This window comes from Brachyhypopomus gauderio, chromosome 19 (genome assembly GCF_052324685.1).
Source record: "Brachyhypopomus gauderio isolate BG-103 chromosome 19, BGAUD_0.2, whole genome shotgun sequence".
In the NCBI taxonomy this organism is placed as follows: domain Eukaryota; kingdom Metazoa; phylum Chordata; class Actinopteri; order Gymnotiformes; family Hypopomidae; genus Brachyhypopomus; species Brachyhypopomus gauderio.
Genome location: NC_135229.1, coordinates 4,673,794 through 4,700,769, shown reverse-complemented (window position 1 = coordinate 4,700,769; position 26,976 = coordinate 4,673,794). Strand labels below are relative to the sequence as shown.

The 26,976-nt window shown below is 45.6% G+C and overlaps 2 protein-coding genes across 2 annotated transcripts in view; both read right to left on the bottom strand.

The window, feature by feature from the left end:
* Window positions 1-14,555, bottom strand: part of pde1cb (phosphodiesterase 1C, calmodulin-dependent b) — a 57,729-nt gene extending 43,174 nt beyond the window's left edge. The window contains 4 exon segments of the mRNA XM_076980947.1: window positions 4,837-4,880; window positions 4,882-5,009; window positions 5,664-5,711; window positions 14,054-14,555. Of these exon segments, the coding sequence (XP_076837062.1) occupies window positions 4,837-4,880; window positions 4,882-5,009; window positions 5,664-5,711; window positions 14,054-14,315 (482 nt within the window). The 5' untranslated portion in view covers window positions 14,316-14,555.
* A 1,244-nt stretch (window positions 14,556-15,799) lies between these two features.
* viml (vimentin like) lies at window positions 15,800-22,317 on the bottom strand. The gene is made up of 9 exons (XM_076981916.1): window positions 21,717-22,317; window positions 21,348-21,408; window positions 19,948-20,043; window positions 18,333-18,494; window positions 17,706-17,831; window positions 17,095-17,315; window positions 16,783-16,826; window positions 16,419-16,504; window positions 15,800-16,171 (listed from the first exon to the last, which is right to left on the bottom strand). The coding sequence occupies exons 1-9, from the start codon at window positions 22,232-22,234 to the stop codon at window positions 16,130-16,132; spliced, it is 1,356 nt and encodes a 451-aa protein (XP_076838031.1). The 5' UTR covers window positions 22,235-22,317; the 3' UTR covers window positions 15,800-16,129.
* Between the last annotated feature and the right edge of the window lie 4,659 nt (window positions 22,318-26,976).

Genomic DNA, 26,976 nt, shown 5'->3' with positions numbered 1-26,976 from the left:
CGAATTGGATCCCAAAAGCAGTAACGCGGTGAGGAGGCCCATACGCAGGTCCGGCCGTCCAAGCGGAAACAGGATCGGAGTTCCGGGTAAAAATCCCACGCACACAGAGTACGGTAAAGTCAAAGGTCACACGTTCACCCGATCCCACACATTCTAGGGTGGCCGTTTTACATTAAGACCAGAAAGCGGGTTCATGCTAATGTTCCTCGTCGTCCTTCCTCTGAGGATGATGAAGCGAAACAGAAGAACACCCCGAGCGCGGCCATGACACACAACAGCAGCCCACATGCACAGTGGCGGCCGCCGGCTACCGGCTCCTTTCCTTAAGAAACAAGCAGACCATTCGGTTCGACCCAAACCAAGACTGGCAACGTCTCAGAGCCCAAGCTGCTCTAACTGAGCATGTGTATTGACCGGAGGGTGTGATGAATGTGTCCGGGTTGCACTCCATCGCGGCCTCGGTGCACAGCCGTCAATTGTGGTCAATTTATGCTGATTATGTTGCGGCCCTGTGACGATACCTACTTTCACCGAGGAGCCATCTTGAAGGATGTGATTATACAGGTCAAAGAGGGGTCACGTCACCCAGCGAGACTTTGCTATCTGCAGCGGACAGAAGAGAATGACCCAAAGCGCAGGACTGCACATCATACTGATAGCATTCATCTGTCTATCCCTGACTCTCCTTCCTCATCCCTCCGTCATCCTATGGAAAATCCATTAACTCCCATTATGGATTTGGACTGCTGCTCATTCAATTTTCAATAATGCATTCACAAAGTGACATCGAAAGATTCAGCCGATCGCGATTGGCTCACAATCGTTAACGTACAGGGAGAGGCGGGACTAATGAGAAGGAAAAGGGGGCGTGGGGGATTCTGGGATTGCTGCTTCGTAATCAAACGCAAGAAGGTTGACTGGAACATTGTGTGTCTTCATAGTTTGTTCCACCATTTCATCCTAAGAACAAGATTAAGATAAGATTATTATATAGTCTGTGTACACAGAGTCATCATGGAGTTTGTCTGTGTGGGAAGGTACATCTGCTAGGTTTTGCCCTGATGTGATTAAATCTTCTTTCAGAATAAGAAGTTTCAAACGACTTTCAAGGTTAATGCTGAATGTCTATAAAAAGTGATGGATCATGTTCGAGTACTGATCACTTTGAAAATTGTCACACACTGGATATTATATTTGTTTCAGTCACAGGCTAAAGGCCAGGAAGAAAAAAGTAATTCTTATTCTTCTCCCACAACCTCAAGGATGCCCAGTAGATCAACAAATCCATTCAGCTGTGTGTATCCAGTGGATCTCGCATGCAGATCGCAAATCCCACATCACCACAGGGCAGTTCAGATGGCTGAGTGGTTAATTCAATGGCTTTCACTGGCTGTGTTGGGGGAGTGTGACATTTCACACACACACACACACACACACACACACACACACACACACACATGCTTGTTATACCATATATAAATATGGTATAGCACAGTTAATGTAAATGCCGTTCAATTCTTTGTCTTCAAAAAAAGGGACCGCAAATTTGTTTGCATACACATCAGTCACCCTAAACCCACATTTCAGATTTCATCTTAAACAGCTGTTTGGGGTTTTCTGAAGCTCACTGGAATCTTAATTAATCCCAAAAATGGCCACGAGAGAATTCAAATTATCAGCTTTTGGGTGGACTCTCTCCTCCTTACACGTAGCGCACGCGTAAGGTAACGCCCTCTGAACGCCCTCATCAGAACTGGAAGGAGGTATTGTGGAATTTGTGGAATGGGCCAGTCTTTGAATCTGACCTCATCACGAGAGAGCTTTAGATGGAAGCGGTCAGTGCCAACAATTCTACCCCCCCCCCCCCCATATGAGTGGCCTTGTTCATCCGCACTGCAGTGTGTTCGGGGGGCTGGTTCTATGGAGGGGATATACGCCTAGTGCTGGATGCTAGAAAATGATCCAACTGAGGGGTGGGTGGGTGGGGGACCAACACACTGACCAACACAACAACGGAAAGATCACAACCTACTCTGCTTTATTACATGCACGGAAACCACTAGGTGATGCACGTGTAGGCTATGTTTATGTACGTTTTAACGCTGGCCTCTTTGATGCACGTGCAATCACGTTGAAAACAAGACTGCGTGTCTTCCTTATTGCCACAGCGTTTGCGAATTCTGATGCAACCAGGACCTCGTGCTGTGAAGCTCTCTGATCTTTACAGTTGAGACTTAATTTACTGTTTGTTTATTCGTTCATCGTCCACGGAACGGAGTCTCGTGCGGGACAGATGTAGCAAACCTACATCATGCACTGAGGCACTCTCTCCAGCTCGGCCAGGAAGTTGGCCCAGCTCTGCACTGGACTTTAAGCCAGACATAACAGCAGGTGCTGCTCGAGCCCTGTCCAAACTGCCAGATATAAGTGTGTCTTCGGAAGGGGGTTATGCGTTCAGAGCAGGTGGCTTTCGCTTTTGTTTGTTTTGTGTGTATGTTTCCACACTTAACGATTCTAATGGCGTCCGACAGCAATGTACCACTGCACTGGCATTGCGTTAGATGCCTGTGTGTAGTATGTGCAGCGATACGCCCCGCCGACGTGGTTTCTTTTTATATCGGCGCCAACCTGTCATGGCAGACGCAAACAAATACACCATAACCGCCCGCTGACAGGTTCTGTGTACCTCATTACCGCAGCTGCGCTAATGCCCCCACATCGCTGTGGTCGCACTATGACACACCCCAACCGAGCAGGCAGGCCATACCGTCAATAATAGAAAGCCGGGCGAGGTTTAATGAATATTTCATGTGGAACTAATCAAATGCCACTTACTCTCGTGGGGAAATGCGTGACGCGGTATCATTATCTTCACAAAAATTCGCACATTAAGGTAGAGCGCGCGTCCTCTGGGGCTGGCTGTCCTGATAAGAAAACGAATTCGGTTTCTGTCAGGCGTCGTGTCACCAGAAGTAGTCAAACTGTTTCAGAGAGCTGATCCCTGATCTGACGTTTGCACCTGATATTCTGTTGTTTAAATGTGATTTACAGTGAGAAGGGGTTGTACATACTTTGAAAAGAGTCAGGTGTGTGTGTGTGTGTCTTAAACAGTATTTGAGCCTGTGATCTTTCTTGTCAGTGAAAATGCCAACCCCTTCAATTACAAGCTGTCCTTAGCTATCAAAGCAGGCTTATGTAGGTGTGAGTGTGTGTCCCTGTAGTAAATGCAAAACCATATGTACATTGCACTTATTTGATATTGCCAGTTTCTGAGCAGAGAAATACTTTAATACCCTATATTACTTTATTTGTAATACCTAAGGATCCATTTTGTGTATGTTTGTGTACAACAAAACAACTTTGTAAGTCACTTTGGATAAGAAGGGCTACTAAATGCCATAAATGTGAAGTTAAAAGCACTAAACATGCACTCTCAAACAAGCTCTGCAAGCTCATTTTAAGGTTGCCAGCCACAACCAGTTACAACTGCTGTTGATTAATCCTGGCACAAACCATTCAGGATGTTAACAATCAATAAAGCAAGTTAATGATGACAGTGGGCCGGGTCAGAGTGGGTTGCACATGCTGGAATTGTTGATTTGCTGGTGAGAGGAGCAATAATTAAAACACTGGCCCTTCGGCTGTGATGGTTTTGAACATTGATCCATCAAAAGAGAAGTATCAGTAGTAAAAGTTTGTATTTGTGATAAGTGAGTCTGCAGACTTGAAGTAGGAGGGGTTTTGCAGTAGGAGGGGTTTTGTAGTAGGAGGGGTTTGTAGTAGGAGGGGTTTGTAGTGGGAGGGGTTTTTGAGTCAGAGTAGGCGGAATCATTGAGGTTACTGAGTGTGTCATGTGTCCTGGGGTTCTTTAGGGAAAACTCACCCAACAAGACCTTCCAAATACTGACTTTTACTTTGGCCACAAATGCGAATTATCAGTGTGTATGTGTGTGTGTGTGTGTGTGTGTGTGTGTGTGTGTGTGTGTGTGTGTGTGTGTTCCCTCTGGATAAACAGCACAGTGTGTGAGCTGCCCCTCTCTCCGACACTGCCCATCTGTAGCCAAGCAGAAAATTGCTTACCCTCTCTCCCTCCCTCCCTCTCTCTCTTCCTCCCTCTCCCTCCCTCTCTCCAGGCAGACAGTCCCAGGCCCCGGGGGCCAAGCCCAGCGGACCTGTGCTACTGGGTTCTGGAACCACAATCCCAGACCAGGAGTGAAGCAGTGGAAACAGTACACAGACGTCACTACCTGCCACACTCCACAGGTGCGTGGCATCGCTTATTAAAAAAGCAATTTCTATGCAGCTGTTTCACGCTAATCGTCTATCGAGGACCTGCGAGAGGACGAGGAACCGATCAACGGTTCTGTCAAACGTCATTTTCTCTTCTCTTTCTCTTTGGCTGCCTCGTGGCATTTGCTGTCTGCGGAGATGTGGATCATTCACTAATCAGTCCAGTGTCTTCTACCCCAGGGACGTACTGCAGATGGCCCCTCTGCACAGGACCACCGGGGGTGAACCCACAGGCTCCCACGGTCCTTCCTCGCAGGGAGGCTGTCCTGATGCTGATGGCTCATACCCCCCCCCCCACCTTTCTCTCTCTCTGCAGTGTGTATGTTATTTTGTAGCTCTAAACATCATGCAAGGGCAGCACTAGCATTTAGTTCAATCAATCAGCTCGTTCTAAAGTGGCCACAGTTCTGTGCTGTGAGCTAGAGGCCTCGAGCTCAATATGCTACAAATGACCTCCATGGTTGCTGGCCAGATCTGGCCGTGTGTGTGTGTATGTGTGTGTGTGTGTGTGTGTGTGTATGTGTGCTTCCCGTAATGGGTCTGAACCTGATTGCGGTCTTCTCCGTGGTGTCGGGTCCATCTAAGGGGGGGAAGCTCTTCCGCCAGCATCTCTGCCAGGCTGCCGGGGTCTTCGGGGATGCCCTTCTGACTTCTGGTCTTTTCCACGCCTCCGATCTCAGCTGTGATGGCATTCCACAAGGCATTCTGGGATTTGGACCCTTTGAAGTGGAGAAGGGAGATCTGAGAACTATGCAAAGCCCTTTCATCAGAGTACTTCGCCAAAATAGATAAATATATACAAACGTTTAGTGCTTTAAAATATCTGGTAAGATGGTCATGTCAATAATTCACATGCTGAAGTCTAAAACTGACTCAGTGTTTATCTGTATGTTTCAGTAGTGAAGCAGGTTTATTAAACTTTTTGTTGTTTTGTTTTTATGAAAATGTAAAATTTTCAAGAACCTCGTGCCGTGTGCGAGGAAACGTGTGCCATTGATAACACAGCACTGCTGCCATCTAGTGGAAAAGGTCTGTCATCACGAGCAATTCATTTTTACCGTTGCTGCTCGTTTGCTCCATTTGAAGGTATATGTAACAGTACAGAAATTATATTAACTACTGAGATGATATTTAATTCTGCAGTAAATCAGTCAACTCGTTGTTAAGTTCATCCAGAAACTATTGACCTTACAACACCACAGCTCCGTAATTAACTTTGTACCGACTGAGCCTTATGTGGCTAGAGAGATTTCATTCAGCTGGCACAGTAATCAGCAGCTATACGAGGCCGCTGGGTTGTTGTGCCTTTCTTCGTAATGTTGGCGGTGTAGGTGTGTTTTCATCCGCCCACGTTCTCAAATGAAAATACTTACGTGCAAACGGAGCCGGTGGTCTGTTAGTTTCTCCGTCTTCATTGGCCACTGGAGGGAGAGACAGAGCAGGAGGAGCAGGCGGAGAAAGAAAGATGAGAAATAGAAGTGTTGCGTGTTGTGTGTGTGTGTGTGTGTGTGTGTGTGTGTGTGTGTGTGTGTGTGTGTGTGTGTGTGTGTGTGTGTGTGTGTGTGTGTGTGTGTTTTCATCTATCTACATATGTGTTTCCAAAGACTATAAAATTAGTGTGAGCCGCTATAGAAATGCCAAAGTGCCTTGAAACTAACACACACACACACACCTCCACCCACACGACACCATCCTGACTCTCTTTTTCCGTCTCCTTGTCTCCCACTGGTCAGAGCTGGCTGGGTTTGGTCTCATCCACCGTATCATTAAAGCAAATCCCTCAGGCGGAGAGGTCGGATGTCTGTGCGATGGGCAGGGCAGCGAATCCCAAACTTGGCCAGCAGGGGGCGGCGGGAGGCCACCCAACGAAGCAGAGACGACGCACGGCACGCTCAGTTCAACCCAGAGGGCGCTGGCCCCTAGGCCCGCCCCCCCCCCCCCCCCCACCACAGCAGCAGCTGCTATGGCAACGGCCAGATGTTTAAAAGTGCCTCAGGCAGTGGATAGTGTGAATCACTATCTCAATCGCACGCCAGTCTACCTGCCAATCAGCACTGTTTTCCCATTTACCATATTCAGACACACAGAAGGGAAGGTGCTTTTTTTCCTGACGTGTACAAAATATCTCTTCTTTTGAAATATCTTTAGAAGGGGTTCGGTGACCAGACCCTGAGGAAACACATCTACTAATGATTAAATCAGACGCGAAGCATTTACCTCCTGTTTAACACCTCTTCATCTCACACAAACCCCCTATTCTGTCAGGGCTGGCTCCTCTCTCCCGATAATGATGAGACAGGAGGTGTGTGTGTGTGTGTGTGTGTGTGTGTGTGTGTGTGTGTGTGTGTGTGTGTGTGTGTGTGTGTGTGTGTGTGTGGAGTGTGCGTGTGAGACAGAGAGAGATAGACATCGCCCTCTAACCCCATCTCTGGTTGCCATGGTGCTGTTTTGCGTGTTGTCACCTCGAGCAGGTCCGAGCTGCCGTGTCTTGTGCTGTTGCGATTCACAGATATTTCTAAGCGCCTCACACGGGTCGCACAGGTGGGCGTAGAGAAGCAAGCAGTGGATCGCACGCTGCTGCAATAGTGTTTCTGTTGTTGTTACAACCACAACATCTGGAGCTTCTAATGGTTTCTCCTCCTGAACGAACTTTTCAGAAATACTCAAAGTGAATGAACCTTAGCTGTAGCTACACAAAAGTTGACGGTGCCACCGTACCACCTGTGAGCAGTACGGACGGTGCTGCTGGAACTGAGCGTACTGTGTGCGCCATCGATCCTCGCCTGTTACTACAGCAAGTTTCCGTGTCCGCTTTGCCTCTGTGGTGGTCGTAAGCAGCGCAAATTACAACTAAACATGCAAGACTATCCGCATGCGTTGTAGATCTGACATCCTTCACTCTGTTCTTCACCTGCAATCCACCCACTCACTCTCACCCCCCTCTCACTCTCTCTCTCTCTCTCTCTCTCTCTCTCTCTCTCTCTCTCTCTCTCTCTCTCTCTCACTCTCTCTCTCTCTCTCTCTCTTACCTATGGTGAAGCTGAATCCATCGATACTGAAAGTGGCACTTCTCCCCTTCCTAAGACTCTGTTTCCTGTCTTCCGTCATCCCCTCCCCCGCCGCTCTCTACCTCAGACTGGACTCAGGCTCGTCTGCTTCTGCCCCTCGGCTGTGGGGTAATTTAGTTGTTCTCGTCGCGGGGGAGGGGAGGGAGGAGGCGGCTCAGGAAGTGTGCACACCGACCCGCTGGCTGAAGTTGTGACTCGGGGGAAGCAGTGGTGCTGGGTGTCTTCCTCCTCCTCCTCCTCCTCCTCCTCACCTGGTCCTGACCTACCCTCACTGCTCCCTAGCAAGGACCACAGAATTCTCTCTCTCTTTCTCTCTCTCTCTCTCTCTCTCTCTCTCTCTCTTTGCTTTTGTTACTCTCTCAGTCTAACTCACTTGCTCACACACTCTCTTTTTGTGTCGTTCTTTGTGTCAGTGTCATTGTTGCATGTGCGCGCGCACACACACACACACACACACACACACACACACACACACACACACACACACACACACACAGAATGAGCTTTGTTCTGCATTATGACTACTTCCCCAGATATCCATAGACTGCAATTTTCATTTCAGTTCAATTATTTGGTTTTTGAATCATTCATTGCAACAAGCTGTCATTTCTTAGACAGAAAGGGAGATGGACTAACAGAGAGACTAGATATACAGACAGACAGTGAGACAGGCAGACAGACAGATATATGTGTCAACCCACTTACTCTCACTGTCTAAAAAAATTATGTGAGAAAAGGTATGTGTGTGGGCTTTATGTGTGAAAGAAAGAGAACGATGTAGACCTCCGTGGGCAGAGCTGAGGTAATGTACATGAGGAAAACGCTCACACAGCCAGACAACTCCAAACACCCCTCACACCAAAGCACCCTGCGTGCCACACAAACCCATTCACACAACAGCGCTACCTCACCACCTAAACAGAGAGCCTGCAAGTTCAAAGACAGACACCTGTCACGGGTCCACCAAATTCTGCTCTTTCATTGGCTGCGGTACAGGTCACGGTGCATGACCGATACGTCCTATGAGAGAAGACGAAACAGACTAGAAAAGAAAAAAAAAACTGCACCCCAAAGAAGATGAATCAAAAATTTAACAGTCTTTAAAAAAAGAACTAGCTTCATCTCACTGTCTGTGACCCACACACACCTCCTTTAATTTTCCCCTCAAGGTGCCTCTTCCTGATGTCTCTGAAGGCTGTTCTAGGAACATGGAAACTCTCTCTCTCTCTCTCTCTCTCTCTCTCTCTGCTAATTATGGCTCCAGATGAACTCAGACCTACCGGGATTCTCTCGGAGAGACTGAGAGCTTTGTACTGGGACTGCAGGGTGGAGAGAGATTGCTGACATTTTGTGGTAGCATCAGTGGAGAAGAACAGTTCAGTGGACTCCTGTCACATGCACTTACCTAAAGGTCACATCGTAGTAGCATAGTGGAAGGATTATTGGCTGGCACACACCAGGGAGTCATTTGAAAGCATAACTTTCTTATGGTGTTGGGGGCGACACTGGACGTCACAACTGGACGTGTTTTTTACGTGTTTAGTGGTTCTTCACTCGTGTTCGTGCAGCCTGCCCGCGCCTGTGTGGGTTTTGTCTGACAAACTGTACGTAAACGTAATCGGAACCTGTCGGCGAGGCCAAGCAAGCGTCACGCCCCACGTGAAACTGTGGAGCCAGTCGCCCCGGTTACGCAGCTGTGTAGCCACACTACAAAAAAAAACAACAACTCTTATTTGTTTATTCTTTTTGTTGTTGATATTTTGCGTCTGTGCTCGGACGTTGTTAGTGGTGTTGTACATCTCTAATGCTCTCTCTTGCTGTGTGGTGGACCGGGCGTGTCTGCACCGCCTGCTTCAAAGGGGTTGTTGATGCTTTTTTTTGGGAGGGGGGGGCAGTGAGGAAGCTGGGGGTGTAAACACCAATATTCTTTATCAGGTAGTCGCCTGAAGCTGAAAGCAACGTCTGTGGTTGAGCCCTGGTTGTGCTGGTTTTCATATACTGCTCTGTGTGCGACAGTGAGCCCTGTGAAATTGGGCTTACAAGCTCCGAGATCCAACATCTGACAGATCACATCAAACAGCCCTCAAACTGCCTTGCTGAAATTAGTCTTAAGTGTCTCTCTTCCAGGTAATAAGCTCCTATAAGCATTCGCAATATATATATATATATATATATATATATATATATATATATATATATATATATATATATATATATATATATATATAACACGGCTTGCACTGATATAGTGCATATCTAATTAGTGCATCTTGCAATGTTGTCCTTTAAGACATCCAGGATCTGCACATATTAGATAATTAAGTTCTAGACTATTTGTTCAATGTCTCTACAGCGAGCTTCGGTCACTAGGCAACCACCCAAGATCCTTATCACGGCATCTGTTATGCTGGAAGTGAGCGGGGAGAGTTTGGGGGCGGGGCTAGCTCAGCCACGCGCCCTAATTGGCTTCGGCGGTTCGTGTGGACCAAACGTACAAAGACCCACCGCAGTTTGCACTGACTGAAATGACGAATGCGAGCGCTCTGTTTGTCTTTTGAAGAATGCTATTCCATAAAGCTTAACCTCCTCCGCGATCGGATCCAAACAACCACACGTGATTATTATTAAATACAGCATTTCTTTTGGTATTAATATCTACCTATATGAACAATTATTTTTTAAAATATGAAAGTAGAAATGCATATATATTCGATATGTACTACATGTAATTAAAGTACATGCAATGTAAATTTCTGTTACATACATTACATTTTAGACTGAAGAGGTACGGTGTACTGGTGGTAAGTGTCATTAATGTCAGTATTATGCAAATCTTTCAGCACAGGGGTTCCAAGCACTGGACTTGGAAGAGAAGAATCTGATGACTTTCCTGCTTACAGGAACGTGCAACTGATTCAGCTCTTAATGTTTAATGTTTAATTATTTCAAAAGCATGTTGGAGCGAAGTAGTCACTTTTCTGAGAATCCTTTTTATGCATTTACACATGGCAGCCAAGTACGCTTTGGTGTGTGTTAATTTGGGAAGTTCAAGCGTGCCAGAACGAATCTGGCGTTGACACACATCACCACCAGGGGGCAGTACGATCAACACTGCATTAGCAAAAATCGTCAAGTACAGTCAAGAACAAACTGCAAAGGAAAAATAACTTTTTGTACCCGTCGTCTCTCATCCATTCTCTCGCCATTCCAATCAAAGGAACAAAGGAGCACGTGACATGATGTGCTCATCATGATGATGATGATGATGGCAAACATTAGAGCATAAACAAGCTCATTAGTGTCCCCTCTGTCTGAGGACCCGGAGCGGAAAGGAGGGAACCTGCCCCGGATAAGTTGCTCCGCCTGGCTGTTTCCGTGACGACACGTCCAAGTAATTAAGACGATGCACACAGCTGGGGACTGGGCATATTCCCTGTGTACGGCCTCATTAGCACAGCGTTTAAAATAATGCCGAAGCTGTCTCAAACATACAGGAAACGATCGCGTTCCTGGAGAGGCCACACGGGGGCGCTTTAAATTCTTTCGCGCAGAAGGTTTAGCAACGTTAACATGTTTGGAATCTAGTGCTGTTGTTTTTTGTTTTTTTGTTTGTTTAGGGTTTTTTGTGTGGAGTAAAATTGTTGTCATTTGGGAAATTGGAAATGGATGATGTTTTAGTACAAACAAAAGTGTTGAGATTTCCTTTAAGAAATCCTTTTTTTCTTTAGGACCACATTGGACCCCAATGGTTGGCAAAGTTAATTTCAAATTCACAACCAGCTACTCAGGTGTGTCTCTCAAGGCAAATGTAAAGTATCAAAATGACTCTGGTCCACTGAAGGTTATTCCTATACAATGTGGGGAAACACACACACACATACACACACAACTCTTCTCCACAACTCCACAATGTACGTATACACATGACTCTCAATACTTTATACTCTGAAGTGCACCTACACACACCTCCACAACATGAAGCCACACACACACACACACACCTCTTCTCCAACACTCCCCATAGGATGGTGAAGGCCACACTCTGATGTCGCAGATGCTTTCAGACACTCATTCCTGACTGGAATCTGAATTTGAACCCAAGATAAGCGTACCTCCATGCTCCACGGGTCAGCATTGGATACCGGCAGGCTTGATGACAATCTGGGATCAACACAGCCTTAATCTGAACATTTATAGACCACGCCTGCCACTCAGAAACCCCAGCAGAGAACCGTCGTTCCGCACACGTCTCTGTGCCGCCACCGTTTGTTGTGCTGTGTGAGTCAGCGCGTTGATGTTTGTGGTCTGGAAAATGTCTTCATTAGACGTGCGACACCTCTTAATGACCACGGACCTTCATCGCTACCTTGGTGCAAGTGCAAATGAGCGAATAAACCCGCTCGCAGAGTCACGGATCCCTCGTCGGGATCAGTCCCGTTTCACTCTGCACGCAAACGAGACTCCTGCAGCCTCTCCTTCACGGTTTAGTGGTTACACGTGCACTGTTATTACACGTGCACTGTTATTACAAGCACCATAACATTAGGCAGGAGAAATGCATTCATCACGCCTTGGAACACTACGGTTGCTAATCTGTCACGCCATGGCCAGCCGACGTTCTCTGGGCAGCACATATATTGCTTGAATATTCCTCTAAAAATTCTAAAGTTATAAAAGTCATATAAAGGATAATATGTATCAGACACCTTTCATTATTGCCCTCATATATATATATATATATATATATACTATATATATATATATATATATATATATATATATATATATATATATATATATTCATATACATGGCTTGGCAGGGCAGAGTGACTCATCATTTATTTTGGAAAAATAGGGTCTGGCTGTTCTCCTGGTTATGTCATTAGTACGCGGTAACGGCCGGTGTCTCCCCTACCTGTGAGTCACCTGAGGCCACAGGTGTGAGCCAAGACGGGAGGTGCACACCTCGGGCCCACACCACCGGGGCCCCCAGAGAGCCCTAGCATGAGACAGGAGACGTGGCTGTCCCGTGTCCATGGCAACAGCGCGACACCAGGTTGAGGAATGGGGAGGGGAGATATTTTTGGTCCCCTCTGGGGGGGCCAGGTGCTTCCGTTAGAAGGTGAGCGGGGAAGAGAGTGAGAGGGGAAGAGGAAGCGTATAGAGGGAGAGGAGCGGAAAGAGTGATAAACGGATGGAAACCAAACGTGAGGATGTGAGGAGCTGCCCAACACCAACCAGTCATCTGCATGAGTGACCACACACAGTTAGAACAGAACTGGATACGGCGTCTATTTCTAATCTATCTATCTATCTATCTATCTATCTATCTATCTATCTATCTATCTATCTATCTATCTATCTATCTATCTATCTATCTATCTATCTATCTGTGTGTGTGTGTGTGTGTGTGTGTGTGTGTGTGTGTGTGTGTGTGTGTGTGTGTGTGTGTGTGTGTGTGTGTGTGTGTATTATTATGCAGTATGCAGTATTATGAATAAGTCATACACTGAATTTTAAGGAATATATTTTCAAGCAAACCCTTCAGTATGGAACTAGACAACAAATGCTTCATATTTTCTCATCATAAATATGTCTTCGTTGTTCAGTATTAATTTTGTGTTGTTTTGAAAATACATATTAAAACTTTAAAAATAATTAGCTTTCAGTCACAAAAATATTCTTCCAATGTGCTGTTAAACACCATCATGATTAATACGGAGCTTATGCATAGAACCTAAACCTGCATGTCAAAATACATATTCAAATATACATAAAATACATAACTGTCTTTCACAAAGTGGACTCACGTGTAGATTTGCGACATGTAGAATGGAAACCTACGTTTAAAGTTAACTTGATTTTGCACACGAACGCTTCTTTGATACACGGACATGCATAGTCGTCATTTGGGCCGTAATTAACATCAAGAGACACGGTTATTCTAACATCAAAGTGGGTTTTTTTTCGAACTTTAGAAACGCTCACTGCGCATATGCAATACTGGCCTTCAAAGGAGCGGGGTCCGATTCCTATTGTACCAGAATGAGCTTCTGTGAAGCGTTTTTTTTTTTCTAACGTATTTTTCAGGAGTGCCTCTACTCTCTTTTATGCAGATAGACGGTTGGTATCATACAAAGTGTTTTTAGTGGCCTAAAGAGCTGAATGAGTGACGTGCGCTGTCTGGTTTATTGCAGGGTCGCGGCGAGAGGGGATACGTTCACCGTTTGAGGGAGCGTTATAGGAAAGCTTGTGGGCTAGATCCGTTATCTGTACATCTAAACGTGTCGGCTGATCCCCCTAAAGGTCTTACGTTACATTTCGAAATGTCGAACGGTTTGTTAGGCCACCGTAAACTTGATGTAGAGAAGATGACTTAATTTCGCATATTTTCTTTTTTGCTTTGTTTCTCTGTTTATTATTCACTATTATCCCACATGTGTTGTCTGAATCTGTTTATATTGTACACATGGTATCATTGAGAGACAGCTATCACTCACACATAGCGTACACATCCTTGAGAAACAACTGCACCTCGCACTCTGAGAAACAAATTTTTGTTTTACCAAAATTACACAAAGCCATTTACAGTTTTGCGATTTACAGCAGTTGGGCTCTTTCACGCATTGTATATGTGTTATGTTTGTTCAGTCAGTTTGTCATCCAAACTTTGTTGAAATGCTTTTCTTACTTACCGTCCACTGTGTTGCCATCTTGCTGTGTCGCTGCTCTAAAAGTTTGTGTAGGGTTTGTCGCGTCCGCGTTCAGCACCCCGGACAGCGACTGTTTGGTGCCCGGCTTCCCCCGCTGACTGGAAAAAACACTGCGGACGCTTTTGCGTCGGATGTGGTTCGACTCCAGTGCCGACTGGGTTCGGTCCGATTCGCTCTGAGGTTCCGAGCCAACTTTAACTAAAGTATTGCGTGTCCTTGTGAAGGCAGACGTTACTGAACCCATGTCTGTGCAGCCGCTGACCCGTAATTGTAAAAGTGTTATCGACGACGTACAGGACTAAAACGACGTTAAAAATAGAGTCTCCATGATTAAAGTAGCGTGTATGATTCACTTCCTCCTAATTCCCACGTCCATGTATTTTGCCCATAACATTAGGTTATCATCCCAAACAAACAGAGTATTATCATTGTGAGTGAATATTAAACCAAAACTTTGGTTTTGCCGACCCCAACATATTGTTCCGTGTTACCTCTTTTAGTGGATCATTTTTTCCGAACAGCGCCGATGCTATACGCTGGCTTCCCGAGCGAATTTTCCATCCAGTAGCTTGGCAGATGTCGTCACACGAACAAAGTTAGTTTGGTAAGCACGAGCCCCATGGGTAGAGAGAGGCATAAACAAAACTTTCATTGTCAGTTGTTATTAAAATCAAATGGAAACTATTTTTAGAAATGCACGAATGCTACATAAACAATTACTAAGCAAATACTTCTTTCTGCATAACAATGACAACCTATGGAAATCTTTATTCAACGATAACTGTATTTCCATTGGTCTTCGTTGGTGTTAATGGCCATGGTCTGCAAATAACAGCAAACATTTGAGCTCGAGCTGTTGTTTTGCCAGTGGGAAGGTGGATCGCGCTGGGGAAATCTATGTCCTTAAAGCGAGAAAACAAATAGCAATATTACCCACAGATGTTCAGATGTTACCCAACACGAACGTTCCTTGTGAGAAACGATGTGATTTTGCGTTAAGTGCAAAATCTTTCATCCTTTCATTTGTACCAGCAAAATCCCCAGCGATGAATAAAGATTTCGGGCTGGTTTCCCAGACATGGCTAAAGCCTAGTGTTAGATTAAATTTCTCAGCCTTTATTTGAAATGCTGTAGTCTATAAGTTTGGGTTTACGGTGGACAGAACTGGCTTGAAGTGCATTTATTTGTGCTCAGATGGTCTTATTTGTATGTGTTCATTCGACGTTACAGATATTTTCATAAAGTGCCTTAATAATTTACAATCCCTGTATAAGTAACATTATTACCTTTAAAGCGCCTAACACATTTTCAGCATTTTAGAAGATATTGTTGGTTCATTGATTGATGTCTTTTTCTAAAAGCACAATTAGGAAATTGCATTTACATTTTTATTAATATATTTGCCAATAGATTTTGTATTTGGTATCACTTCATATTAATCAATTTATTTATTTCAAAAGCCAAAATTAAAAAAAAGAAGTTGCAGTGCAGTGCAGTGTTCAATATAGTAAGACAAAACTCATTTTTTCTCTCAGTCTTTCTCTCTGTCTCTCTCTCTCAGTCTTTCTCTCTGTCTCTGTCTCTCTCTCTCTCTCTCTCTCTCTCTCTCTCTCTCTCTCTCTCTCTCTCTCTCTCTCTCTCTCTCTCTCTCTCTCTCTCTCTCTCTCTCTCTCTCATACAGACACACACCGTTAACATTCATGAATGATCACAGAGAAAACACCCATCACTGCTTCACTCCTCAACAATCTTTACTAGTGCAAATAAACACTGACAGAAGCGTCTGGTCAATTACGGTGTTTATGGTCAGTTACGGTGTTTATGGTGCGAGTGAAGCTGGTGTTTAGGGGAGGACTCGGCTGCTGCTCTGTGGTAGGTTCAGTTGCTGAAAGTTCACGTCTACACAGCCATCTCTGTGACGGTAAAGGCACTAGAAGGCAGCTGGTGTTTTTCGGGTTTCTCGGGTTCCTCGAGGGGGGTGCGGTGGCTGGGACGTGGGGGAGGAGTCAGGTGATCGGGCGGGACAGAGGTGTGAAGAACCAGTGGTGGGGTGAACAGTCACTCCAAATCTTCGTGGTTTTGGGTAGACTCACTAATTACCTGCAGTGAAAGAGAAGCACAATGAACGTTTCACGAGGACGGGAGCATGATAGGGACAAGAATCGGGAAAGCAAAGTTGCTTTTAAAATTTTCGTCTGTTCAAATTGTGCACAACATGATCCGGTTCCATGGCAAAAAACGGTGTGGTTACGTGTTATTGTTTGTGTTGGTTTGTGTCTTCGTTATGTGACGGGAGATCACAACAACGTTATACTCTAGTTCAAATGCTTGAAGGTCAGAAGCCCACCTGGCCATCTCTGGTCTCAATGGTCTTTATGAGCACCTTCTTGGTTGTTGTGTTTTCCACCATGGGTCTGGACTCCAGCATGTTTTCTGTGGTAAAGATTGTCACCAAATGATAACTAATGGGATTTTCACATACAAGAAACACAAACGCCCTATCCACATACATACTGTATGTATATGGAACCACGTGCCATGTGTACATACACATGCAAGAATGTCAGATGCCAAAATATGAATTAGGAGCATATAAATGTATATACGTGTGTGTGTGTGTGTGTGTGTGTGTGTGAATATGCTAAATGCACATGAACTAAAGCAGGGAAAAGCATTTTCGACATGTTAGAATAAAAGAACGGTGGACACACCTCTCAGATTCAGGGCTGCGAAGTTTGGCAGAGGGGTTGAGATTCTAAAAGGAGGAGATTATTTCGATTACAGAGGTTCAATATCATCACGGTGCTAATATAGTGGCCCTTATGTAGTTAAATAAAATACAACCACTGATCCATTTACAATATATTTCTATTCAATACAAGGAAGAAAGCAAAAAACTGATCAGCAATCAGCCCTATACCAGAAGCTTTGATGAACATGGGTCATTTTGCATGCATACTTATGGATCCACACATGAGGAACTTACTGAGCGATTTCCTGTTGCCTTCAGGTTGTTGGCCTACCTGTTCTCCTCTCCTTCCAGCAGCTTCCTGTAGGTGGCGATCTCGATGTCCAGGGCCATCTTGACGTTGAGCAGGTCCTGGTACTCACGCAGATGGCGGGTCATCTCATCCTTCATGTTGTGGAGATCTTCCTCCAGACGGCTGATAGTGTCCTGGTAACCAGAGGACTCTATGGCAAAAGTCTCCTCCGTCTCTCTCATCTGCCGCTCTAGGGACTCGTTCTAAAGAAACACACACACACACACACACACACACACACACACACACACACACACACACACACACACACACACACACACACACACACACACACACACCAGTCTGAGTTGGTAAAGTGTAAAAGATCTTGAGGTGGAGCATAAGGTTTACAGGTCTTGGACTAAAATGGATCCTGATGAAGCATTTGTTTAAAGTATGCTTAAATGTATGTAGGGAACAAAAATCAGTATGAAGATCAACATTTTTAAAATGTTCTGAGGTCCTTTAATCTAAATGACACCTTGGCATATTTAAGCAAAAATTTATGGGGAAACAAAGAAGGAGTAAAATTTATGTGTAATAATTTTGAAGGGATTTCGGCAGGTTTGACATGAAGCCTGCAGTGCACTTACCGTCCCCTTGAGGGCGTCCACGTCGCAGGTAAGAGCCTGGACCTGCCGGCGGTACTCGATGGCCTCCTGCTTGGCCGCTCGCAACGCCTCATTATTCCTGCTGGCGGCCTCGGTCAGATCAGCAAACTGCAAATCCACGCCCACAACATGGGCAGACGTAGGTCAGGGCATGTACGCAAAGGGAAAAAAACACACAATCACGCTCGAACAGCCGAGATCCCCCCCGCGCTGAACACTGGAGTCAGTGGTGAAGTGAAGAGTGAGGGCCCAGGAGGCTGTGAGAGGCTCAGACGCCTCGCGTCCAGGCCCTTGTGCTCAGACTCTGCTGTCAGTGGACACAGCAGATGATCGCGTACGTTGGGCCTTTCTGGAAAAGCAACTCGGGCGTCTCTTCTTCCATCGGTAGTGATGCATTAAATGAATTAATCTTTAAAATCAGCAGTTTCCTACCCGCACGGCGGCACTAATGAGGAATAGAGACGGTGACAGAGACGGGGACATGGGGACAGGCCAGAAGTGCTGATTTGCAAGCAGAAATTTCCGTTATAACAGCAAGATTAAAATGAGATTAAAAGTATAGCCACGGTGGTCTGGTGCCGGTCAACGCGTGCCGGCCGTGCGGGGCACCTTGGACTTGTACCACTCCTCCGACTCCTGGATGTTCTTGGTGGCCAGATCCTCGTACTGCAGCCGGACATCCCGCAGGGCAGCGGTCAGATCGGGCTTGACCACGTCCACGTCCACCTGCACCTGCTGCTGCTGGATCTCGGTCGCTAGTTCTGTCATCTCCTACAGACGGAGGGGGGAGGAGGAGAGAGACGTGAGAGAGAGGGAGGAGGGGAGAAAGGAGGGAGAGAGGAGGGAGAGTGCTGGCGGTGCCGAACACTGCCCCCTGTAGGCACATGGTGAACACTGCATCTGTAGGCACATGGTTAACACAGTTTGTTCTTAAATTGTATGTCTGTCTATGGTTATTTGTGCTTCTTGGCAAATGTCTAACTTGCAAAACACTAGGTAATGACATTGACTCCTGTAGTTTAGTAGTAGTCTGACTCAATGGTGTCTTGAATTCTGGCCTATCTGTACTATTTCCTAGGATGTTATCTGTGATCAGAAGCAAAGCACTTTGTAAGTCGCTCTGGATAAGAGCGTCTGCTAAATGTCGTAAATGTAAATGTTAACACTGCCCCCTGTTGGCTGCTTGGCCGGCATGGCTCCAGTTCCACGCTGGTACGTAACATGTAGAGCAGGGGGGTCAAACTCATTTTCACCGCGGGCCACATCAGCATAATCGTTACCCACGGAGGGCCATATGTAACTTATAAATGTACCTACTCCTCAATGTTAAATACCTCTGAATTTATTACTTATTCAAGTTACAAATATTACAGATATATTTGCGTAAATGTAAAAAAATGTTTGCTATTATAACATAAATCCTTTAAATTTGTTATGAAACCCACATTACTCCATCAATCAACGATCAAACTATCCAAGTGAATAAAGAAAAATGGATCAAATATATCACTTTGATCAAAACTTGAAATATGAAATAACTGAAAATAGCGATTGTGCTTCAAAAATGCTCACTCTGAAAAAGACTGAAGCGCGGCGATTTCTTTAGCCACAACAAAGCAGCTTTTATTGCCGCTTCGTTTGTGGTTGTGAACACATTCTGTTGCGTACTTAGCTCCGTGTTTGTATATTGACGTATATTGTACTCTTTGACAACCGCCACCGATTAATTCCCGTTTTTCTCCTTGAAGCGCAAACATCGCTTTCCCATCTTTCTTGAAACATCCTTCTATCTGCATCGATGTTGCTCTTCCTGGACATTTTGGAATCATTATTTGTATTTCTCAATTACACTTATTGGGAAAATCGCATCGATATGGAAACACTGCAGAGATGCCGTGACTTCGCGGGTGACATAATTGTGGGAAATGTAGTTTTTGCTCACTTTTACTTCTTTTCTTTTGGACAATTTGGCTTTTTAAGCCCTCGCGGGCCACATAAAATGGCCACATTTGGCCCGCGGGCCTTGAGTTTGACACCTGTGATGTAGAGGGAGCTGCATGCTCTCAGATGCCACGTCAACAGCAAAGGTGCATGTGGGGAGTCAGAGCAGAGTCTCACAGCAGGAACTGGAGAGGAACAGGGAGGGAGAGAGGGAGGGAGGGAGGGAGGGAGGGAGGGAGGGAGAGAGAGATAGGGAGGGAGGGAGGGCACCAGCACTGCTCACCTCCTCGTGGAGCTTCTTTATGAAGGCGATCTCCTCCTGAAGGGACTGCACCTTCCTCTCCAGGTCCAAACGGGCCAGGGTGGCGCTGTCCACATCCTATTGGTCCATGCGAATAATTACAGATGCATACATAACATGGATAAACCTTATGATTAGATTTTTTTTAATGCGGGCCACATGGAGAAAGTGCTTAATATCTTGGAATTATGCGTTCTGCTCTGTGCCAAGCCGTGCAGTCCGTGTGTCCCGCATCTGTCCCGCGTATGTCCCGCCTGCTGCCTGAAGTGCCATATCTAATCACCAATCACAGTCAATGAGGGTTGAGCAAAACATTGCTGTTTTTTCTGCTCACTACACACACACACACACACACACACACACACACACACACACACACACACACACACACACAAGCAACCCCACTGCACCCTTTGCAACCGGCTGGCCATAGCAGTTTGCTTTGTCAGGGCTCAGGGGGAGTCAGCAGTGAAGCCGCTTTACTCGGCACTAATACCGGAGACAAAGCTGACCATTGAGCCAAGACACGCAGGGCCCCAGCAGGGCGTCTGACCGGCCCAGCCCGGCCTTGCAAGCAGAGCCCACCGCACTCTGATCTCCTCAAACAGCCCCGGCTAGCACTGACTCGCAATGCACAGTCCATGTCTTGTTTAATCATGTTTGCATCTCTATATTCAGGGAGATGAGTAACGAAAATAAACGTCTGTAGCCATTATTAAATGTCTAGACCTGTTTTTATGTTTTTGCTGCGTGGTATCTTCTGCCCCCCCCCCACCACGAAGTTCCCCAGCGTGTCGTGTGCAGCTGCAGAAGCTTCTCAAGATCTTATCTTCTCATCCCACATGATGCAAAGAGCTCGTGTGTCATGTTCAGTCAACTGGTTGTTGTGTGTGGTTTATTTTTAGAGAAAACAGGCACTCTTTCTGAAGTAGGTAGCCAGATGTCATCTGTCGAGTCATCCGTATAATGCTATAAGTGCAACGCTGTATTATTGCAAAAGTCTTTCATCTTTTTTTCACCATTGATTACATCCATGTCCATATTTAAGATGATATGAAAATCTTTTGCTAGAAGTTTTATTGCTTTTTAGTTTAACTTTCCCACAAACACTAATTCCAGTCATGCTTAGAACTCCAATTGACTGCTGAATCACATCCCTGGTACTGTTTCAAGAGCAACCGAGCAGACCGCCTAGAATCTTGAATTGCTGAAATCTTCTGCCACCTACAATCAATACCGATTCTCATCAGTCCAAAGACGTTAGCCACGACTTACACGAGTTAAAAAATAAACGCACTGTGAGTGGAGGCACCGATCTGTTCGATAGCGTAACGGTTCGTCCTCGCGTAATGATTTTTCGGAACCACTTCACTGAACAATACCTGTCGGAAACTCTGCAGGCTGTTCTCGGCCTCTTCCCTCTGGAGAACCTCTTCCTGCAGCCTGTGAAGTAGAAGATAAAAGACATTCAAAATGTTGGGCTTTTACATATGAGAAATTGAGGGTCTGCTCAATGGAATGTGAAACAGCAAACTTCCGATATGACTGATATGGAAGTGACTTTCGCAAGTCAGAGTGCGACTTTAAGACTTCACTGTGGGATCTAGGGTGAGGGGCTAATACACGAGTCGCATCCTCTTCGTCTTAAGCCCAACGATTGCCTTAGATTGTATAAATAGCTTACTACCTCTAAACACGACTTAAAGTTCAATAAACGTCCAGTCTAATCGTTCGTATTAAGAAGCGCGTACTTCTCTTTGATTCTGCCAATATCCTCTATCAGATTGTCGCGGTTCACTTCCACTCTTGCCTTATCTGCGCTTAGCTGGTCGAGATTTTGCCGTAGCTGGCGAATCTCCTCCTGGTAGAGGTCTCCGACGCTGGACGCCCCTTTACCCCGCAACTGTTCCAGCTCTGCGCTCAGGATCTTGTTCTGTTGCTCCAGGAAGCGCACGTTTTCGATGTAGCTGGCAAAACGGTCGTTCAGAGACTGCATCTGGGCCTTCTCGTTCGTGCGATTCGTCTTGAACTCCGTGTTTATGGCGTCGGACAGGGAGAAATCGAGGTTCTCGGAGGCCAGGCGCGGCATCGCCGCGGCGGCGCGCACTCTCGAGCTTTTGATCGTCGGAGCCGTGGACACGCCGAAGGACACTTGGGAACGCGTCGGGCTCGAGTACTGACGGGTCGAACACGTTGTAGACCTGAGCGCGCTCTTGTCGTCTCCAAACCGCTTCCTATAGGACGAGATCGTGCCTGAACGTCTCGACATGCTGCTGTGTGGCTAGATAAACTTTTAGGCGATGAGGGAGGCAGAGGCGTTGGGATGTTTTCTCAGCGCGGACCTCAGCGTGAAGAGCCTGGCCCCTCGCGACCTCTATTTATAGCCTATTCCTTATGCAAATCCCTCAACTGTTAGAGGCTGGACTGACGTTACAGGCGAATCAAAGAATTGCGTCAGTCCAAGAGGATTTTGAGGTTAATTTGGTTTTCACAACTCGTTGCTGAAGTATGAAGACAGAAACTTTGCTTTTACTGCGTCCCCATGGAGACAGAAAACAGGCGAAAAATTATCTTCCATTTTTTGCGTGTAACCGCATCAAAACTAAGCATTTCACGTGAAGTTATATAATGGCTCAGCCATATTTTGTTTCTGTGACCTGGTATGATGTCACCAGAGGTTTATGAATGACTAATATTAACGTTTGTACTTCCATGGTGACACATCCAACTTGTGAATGGTGGCTAGTCTGTAGGTTCAAAGCATATAGCATAACTTACAACATATTACAGGAAGGGAAACTGAAATCAAAATGGACCATAGTCTGTTCGCAATGAATCAAAAGATCTATATCATGATAGGTTTGTGTGAACAAGAAGATATTTGCTTCCCCCCATCCTCCCATTGCTTGAGCTCCTCCTAGAAGAACACACTGTGCGATGTGACGTTGATGCAGGATTCTGACCTCGGAAATAATCAAACTCTCAACAGCTGTGTCCATATGAGGCATCTGTATATGTGTGGTCCTCCATCTGTATATGTGTGGTCCTCCATCTGTCTGGGTCTCCTGCTGCCGCACCCCTGAAATCTTCTGCATCCAATATGGTGCCACACTCTGGCGAAATAACGTCGGCTACTTCTTTTCTACAGGGTGGTACCTGTTTACGATGTGGCAACTTATAGTGTGCGCACAGATGGTCCCTCCTGTCCACGCCAGCTATGCAAATAACATGATGCTGACAAGTATAGGATTGTATTTCATATAGAGCAAAGCTTTGATACAATAAAAAAAAAGGCCAGATACCTCAACGCTCATGTTCCATTTATCAGTGGGGCTGGCCGCCACTAGTGGTCCTGCAGATTTTGAAAGTGAAATGATCAATACAGCCCTTCAGCAATGGCTGCGGCCCAATCAGTGTAAGTGGTGCATGATGGGAAGGTAGTTAATCAATACAGTATTCGTTTTTGCCTTTTAGCCAATCGGTTCCTGCTTTATATGAACCTACCAGACCCACTGCTTCCTTAACTGAACCTGCCACAAGAAAGGCATCGCATATGTTTATCTGTTTATCGCCAAACACAAGATATGCTAATGCTAATTACAAAAATGATAAACAATACTAATTACTCCATTTCCCAGATGGTGTGTTGGACAATGCCAATGGCGACACGGCTACTGAATGATGCGGGTGCAAACCTTACTGAGCTGGACCAATACATTTAATGACCATTGAGAGGCTCTTGGGCATGGTGACTAGTTTGAATTCACAGTATCTCTATTAGCCTAGCTCTTCTTTTCAATATAGAGAAATGTTGTTTTATAACAACCAATAATATGAAATATGCATGTCAATGCAGTGTATTCAAAGAGATACTTCACCCCATAAACTGTAAATTGCTTTTCAGTGGATGAAAATGGCAAAGAAGTTAGCATAATTGTTATGTCATTTGTAGCATGTCCTTGGAAGTTTACTGTCAATATTTACCGTCGTTGTGCGAAGGGCAGCTTTAAAGATATCGGAAAGGCTCAGCCCGTGCTTGACATTTCGTTGGCCTGGGTTCAAAGCGAAAGATAATACGTTCTGTGCCAAATCTTCTCAAACATGCTGAATAAAAACCTCCTTCTCATTTGGATTGGCTGGGACACGTGGACATAAAGCCTGCGGCTGTCGGGGACCATAATGCTCGCGGTTGGCAGCCCTCCACGAGGCGGTCGGGCAGCCGCCACTCTGCAGTTCTACACCTCTCCATGCTGACGAGGCCCGACAGGATGATTAATGCCCAAGACGAGCGCAGCAAACGGCACCACATCACGCAGGAAGGAAGCGTGTGCTTCGCAAAGTTGGAACGTGAAGGCAAATAAAAACACTGCTATCAAAAACTAGCAGGGAAGAATGTATCGGATTGTTGAGAGAGAGAGAGAGAGAGAGAGAGAGAGAGAGAGAGAGTAGGGGTGTGTGGCAGTTAAACCGTGACAGCACTGTGCTTCTGGAACTCGGATGCTCCTATTGTCAGTGATAGGACACGAATCTTCTCTCGTCTGGTTAGATTTGTCAACTGTCAGAGGTCCACAGCAGAAAATTGACACTGTGGCAAAGTCAGAGTCAACAACATCACCTACAGACATGCATCTTCTGTTTATGACCTGATGACTTCAGAGAAGTGGGTCAGCTCGGATTCTTCATCTGCTAGCAGGCAAACAGTATTAGAGTCGATCTGGTGGGGGTTGCAGACGCATGTCACCCTCACTATTACTCTCGGTTCTGGCTGGAGGTCCTTCATTTATGCACAGATCTTGCACAGCGTTGAACTACAGTGTCCTGGCTGTGCCTTCGATCCCTGTGTCTTTAACATCTGCTCACAGTGCTGATAGACATAAATCAGGTCGGAGCGGTTGGAGGCTTGGTCACTATTCTCCAGTTCTTCATTACTTCACCTGTGGTAGGAGGTTCTCACTGGAAGAACCCACATGGAAACACAGGTTCTTCTGCCTCTTCTGCATTTTCATGCAGTATCGGAGCATAATTCAAACAACACCATGTGACGCACATTTAAGGTTATACCAGAGAATGCAAAGTACGCTTTCACTAAGTCTCACTCTCTGGGTCTTATTTCTGATGATCACAAAAGCATCTTGTCCTTTTCCCAGCCCTGGGGTCGTTCAATCAGGAGTCGGGGGAACATTTCAATAGATAGAAGTAACTTGTGTTGACATGTGAGTTCCCACAGTGGTTCTGTCTCTGCTCTAAGACCAGATTTCCTATCAAATGCCTGTTCTCCTAATTTAATCCCTCTTTGCTGAGCTGCCGCAGGCTACAACTAGCTCAGCAGAGCAGAAGTGTGGAGAAGGGTGGAGGAGAGATGGAACAGCACACGGCCCATGACTGTTATCCTCCATTATCATTAGCATCAGTCTTTTCCAAGACTTTCTCTCATACAAATTCCAAAACTTTCATGATTGTAAAGTTATTTTATCAGCAGAATAATAGAACGCACAGTACATTAGAAATAATATCCATTTAAAGCAGCAAGTACATGTTGTTGATCTGCTGTTGTCTTTGACTCCAGGATATTAACCACTGAAAAGACATTTTGTTTTTTCCATCTCCCATGATTCAGAGGAGGCTGCCAGGATACCATGGTTACCATGACCACTCAACCACAATGTGTCCTAAGGAGGGACCGAAACAAAACACACACTAGTTCCTTTATTGGAATTTTCTTACATTGTAATTGCAAACAGAAAAAGAATACAACCTTTTAATCTGCCTCATAATATCTATAATATGTTATATACATTATGTCCCCACAGGGAATTTTGTTCTTGAACTCAATACAGAAAATATTCACACATTCACAAATGTGCATCACATAAACCAGAGTCATCACATGACAATGGTTCGAAGACTCACAACCTTTTTTAAAAAGCTGTGTGCATAATCCTGTTATCGTTCAATCACAGTTCTGTAATTAGTACAGTCCCACAATTTGCAAACGCTGCACAGTTCTGTAATTTTTGCAGACATACAATTATAGTAACTACTGTATAGTCTTACAGCTGCTGCAATTATTGTCCTGCAATTATTATTAGTGCTGAGTCCCATTTGTACCGTTGTGTCAAAACCGCATAATTGTTACACAGTCCCCACAAGATCAGCACAGCCTCACAAACCAGCCTGCAGTCACTGCAGTGTCCCCGTTATACTGCACAAACTCATTATTGTTACACCTCACTATAATTACTCAGTGTGAAAGGGGTGCACAGTTCCCCAGACTGTTTAGAAATGTTGAAACAGGCACAGACAAATGATTCGGACAGCTTCGTTTGCACCACTCTGGGTATTCTGCCGGAGAGCCGCGGCTGGTGCTCGGTGTGCAGGACGGGGCGTGTGAAGACCAGTCCGGCCTCGTCTTCTGTCTTTTCCTATGAAGCAACCTGCGATTTAAACTGAAGAGTGAATCTGCCATGCCTGCGCACCCCCCCCCCCCCCCCCCCCAATGTGCACAGGACAAGCTGAGGTGAGTTCGTCAGCACGTCTTCAGCAGTAAAGCGCAGATGCCGTTATTTTTGGTGCACGCCTGACAGGAAGGCAGCTGCTCTGTTCTACGCCAGTGCACGCTAACACATTTGTAAGATGGATTCGTGAACCTGTTTTGTAAAACCGGGCCCTGTTACCCAACGGTGGGTTTAAATGTCGTGATATATGTGTTGACTGACCTCCAGAGATCTCACAGGACCACACCACAAGCCCTTTGTCTAGGTCACAATTATTTGCCTTACAGTGGAAGCGAAAGGCGATATATCTAAGAGGCAAAAAATGTGTGTGTGTGTGTGTGTGTGTGTGTGTGTGTATGTGCGCACGCCCATATGAAGAATAGACATTACAGTTTTTTCCAGCTGCTAAGACACAAAAAGTGGTCCAAAAGTGTGAGATGTTTTTCCTGTTGTGTGTGTAGCATTGGCTGCTGTGTGTTAAGAAAATAGCCATAGTTTCAGAAATTGGGTCTGCAAA

Bases quoted from the DNA above. Each gene is read 5' to 3' on its own strand.
- viml (XM_076981916.1), bottom strand. From the start codon at position 22,234: ATGTCGAGACGTTCAGGCACGATCTCGTCCTATAGGAAGCGGTTTGGA. The intron at 18,495-19,947 runs GTGAGCAGTGCT...CTCCGTCTGTAG, and splicing joins TAAAGAAGCTCCACGAGGAG to GAGATGACAGAACTAGCGAC. The intron at 17,316-17,705 runs GTAAGTGCACTG...GTGTTTCTTTAG, and splicing joins TGGACGCCCTCAAGGGGACG to AACGAGTCCCTAGAGCGGCA.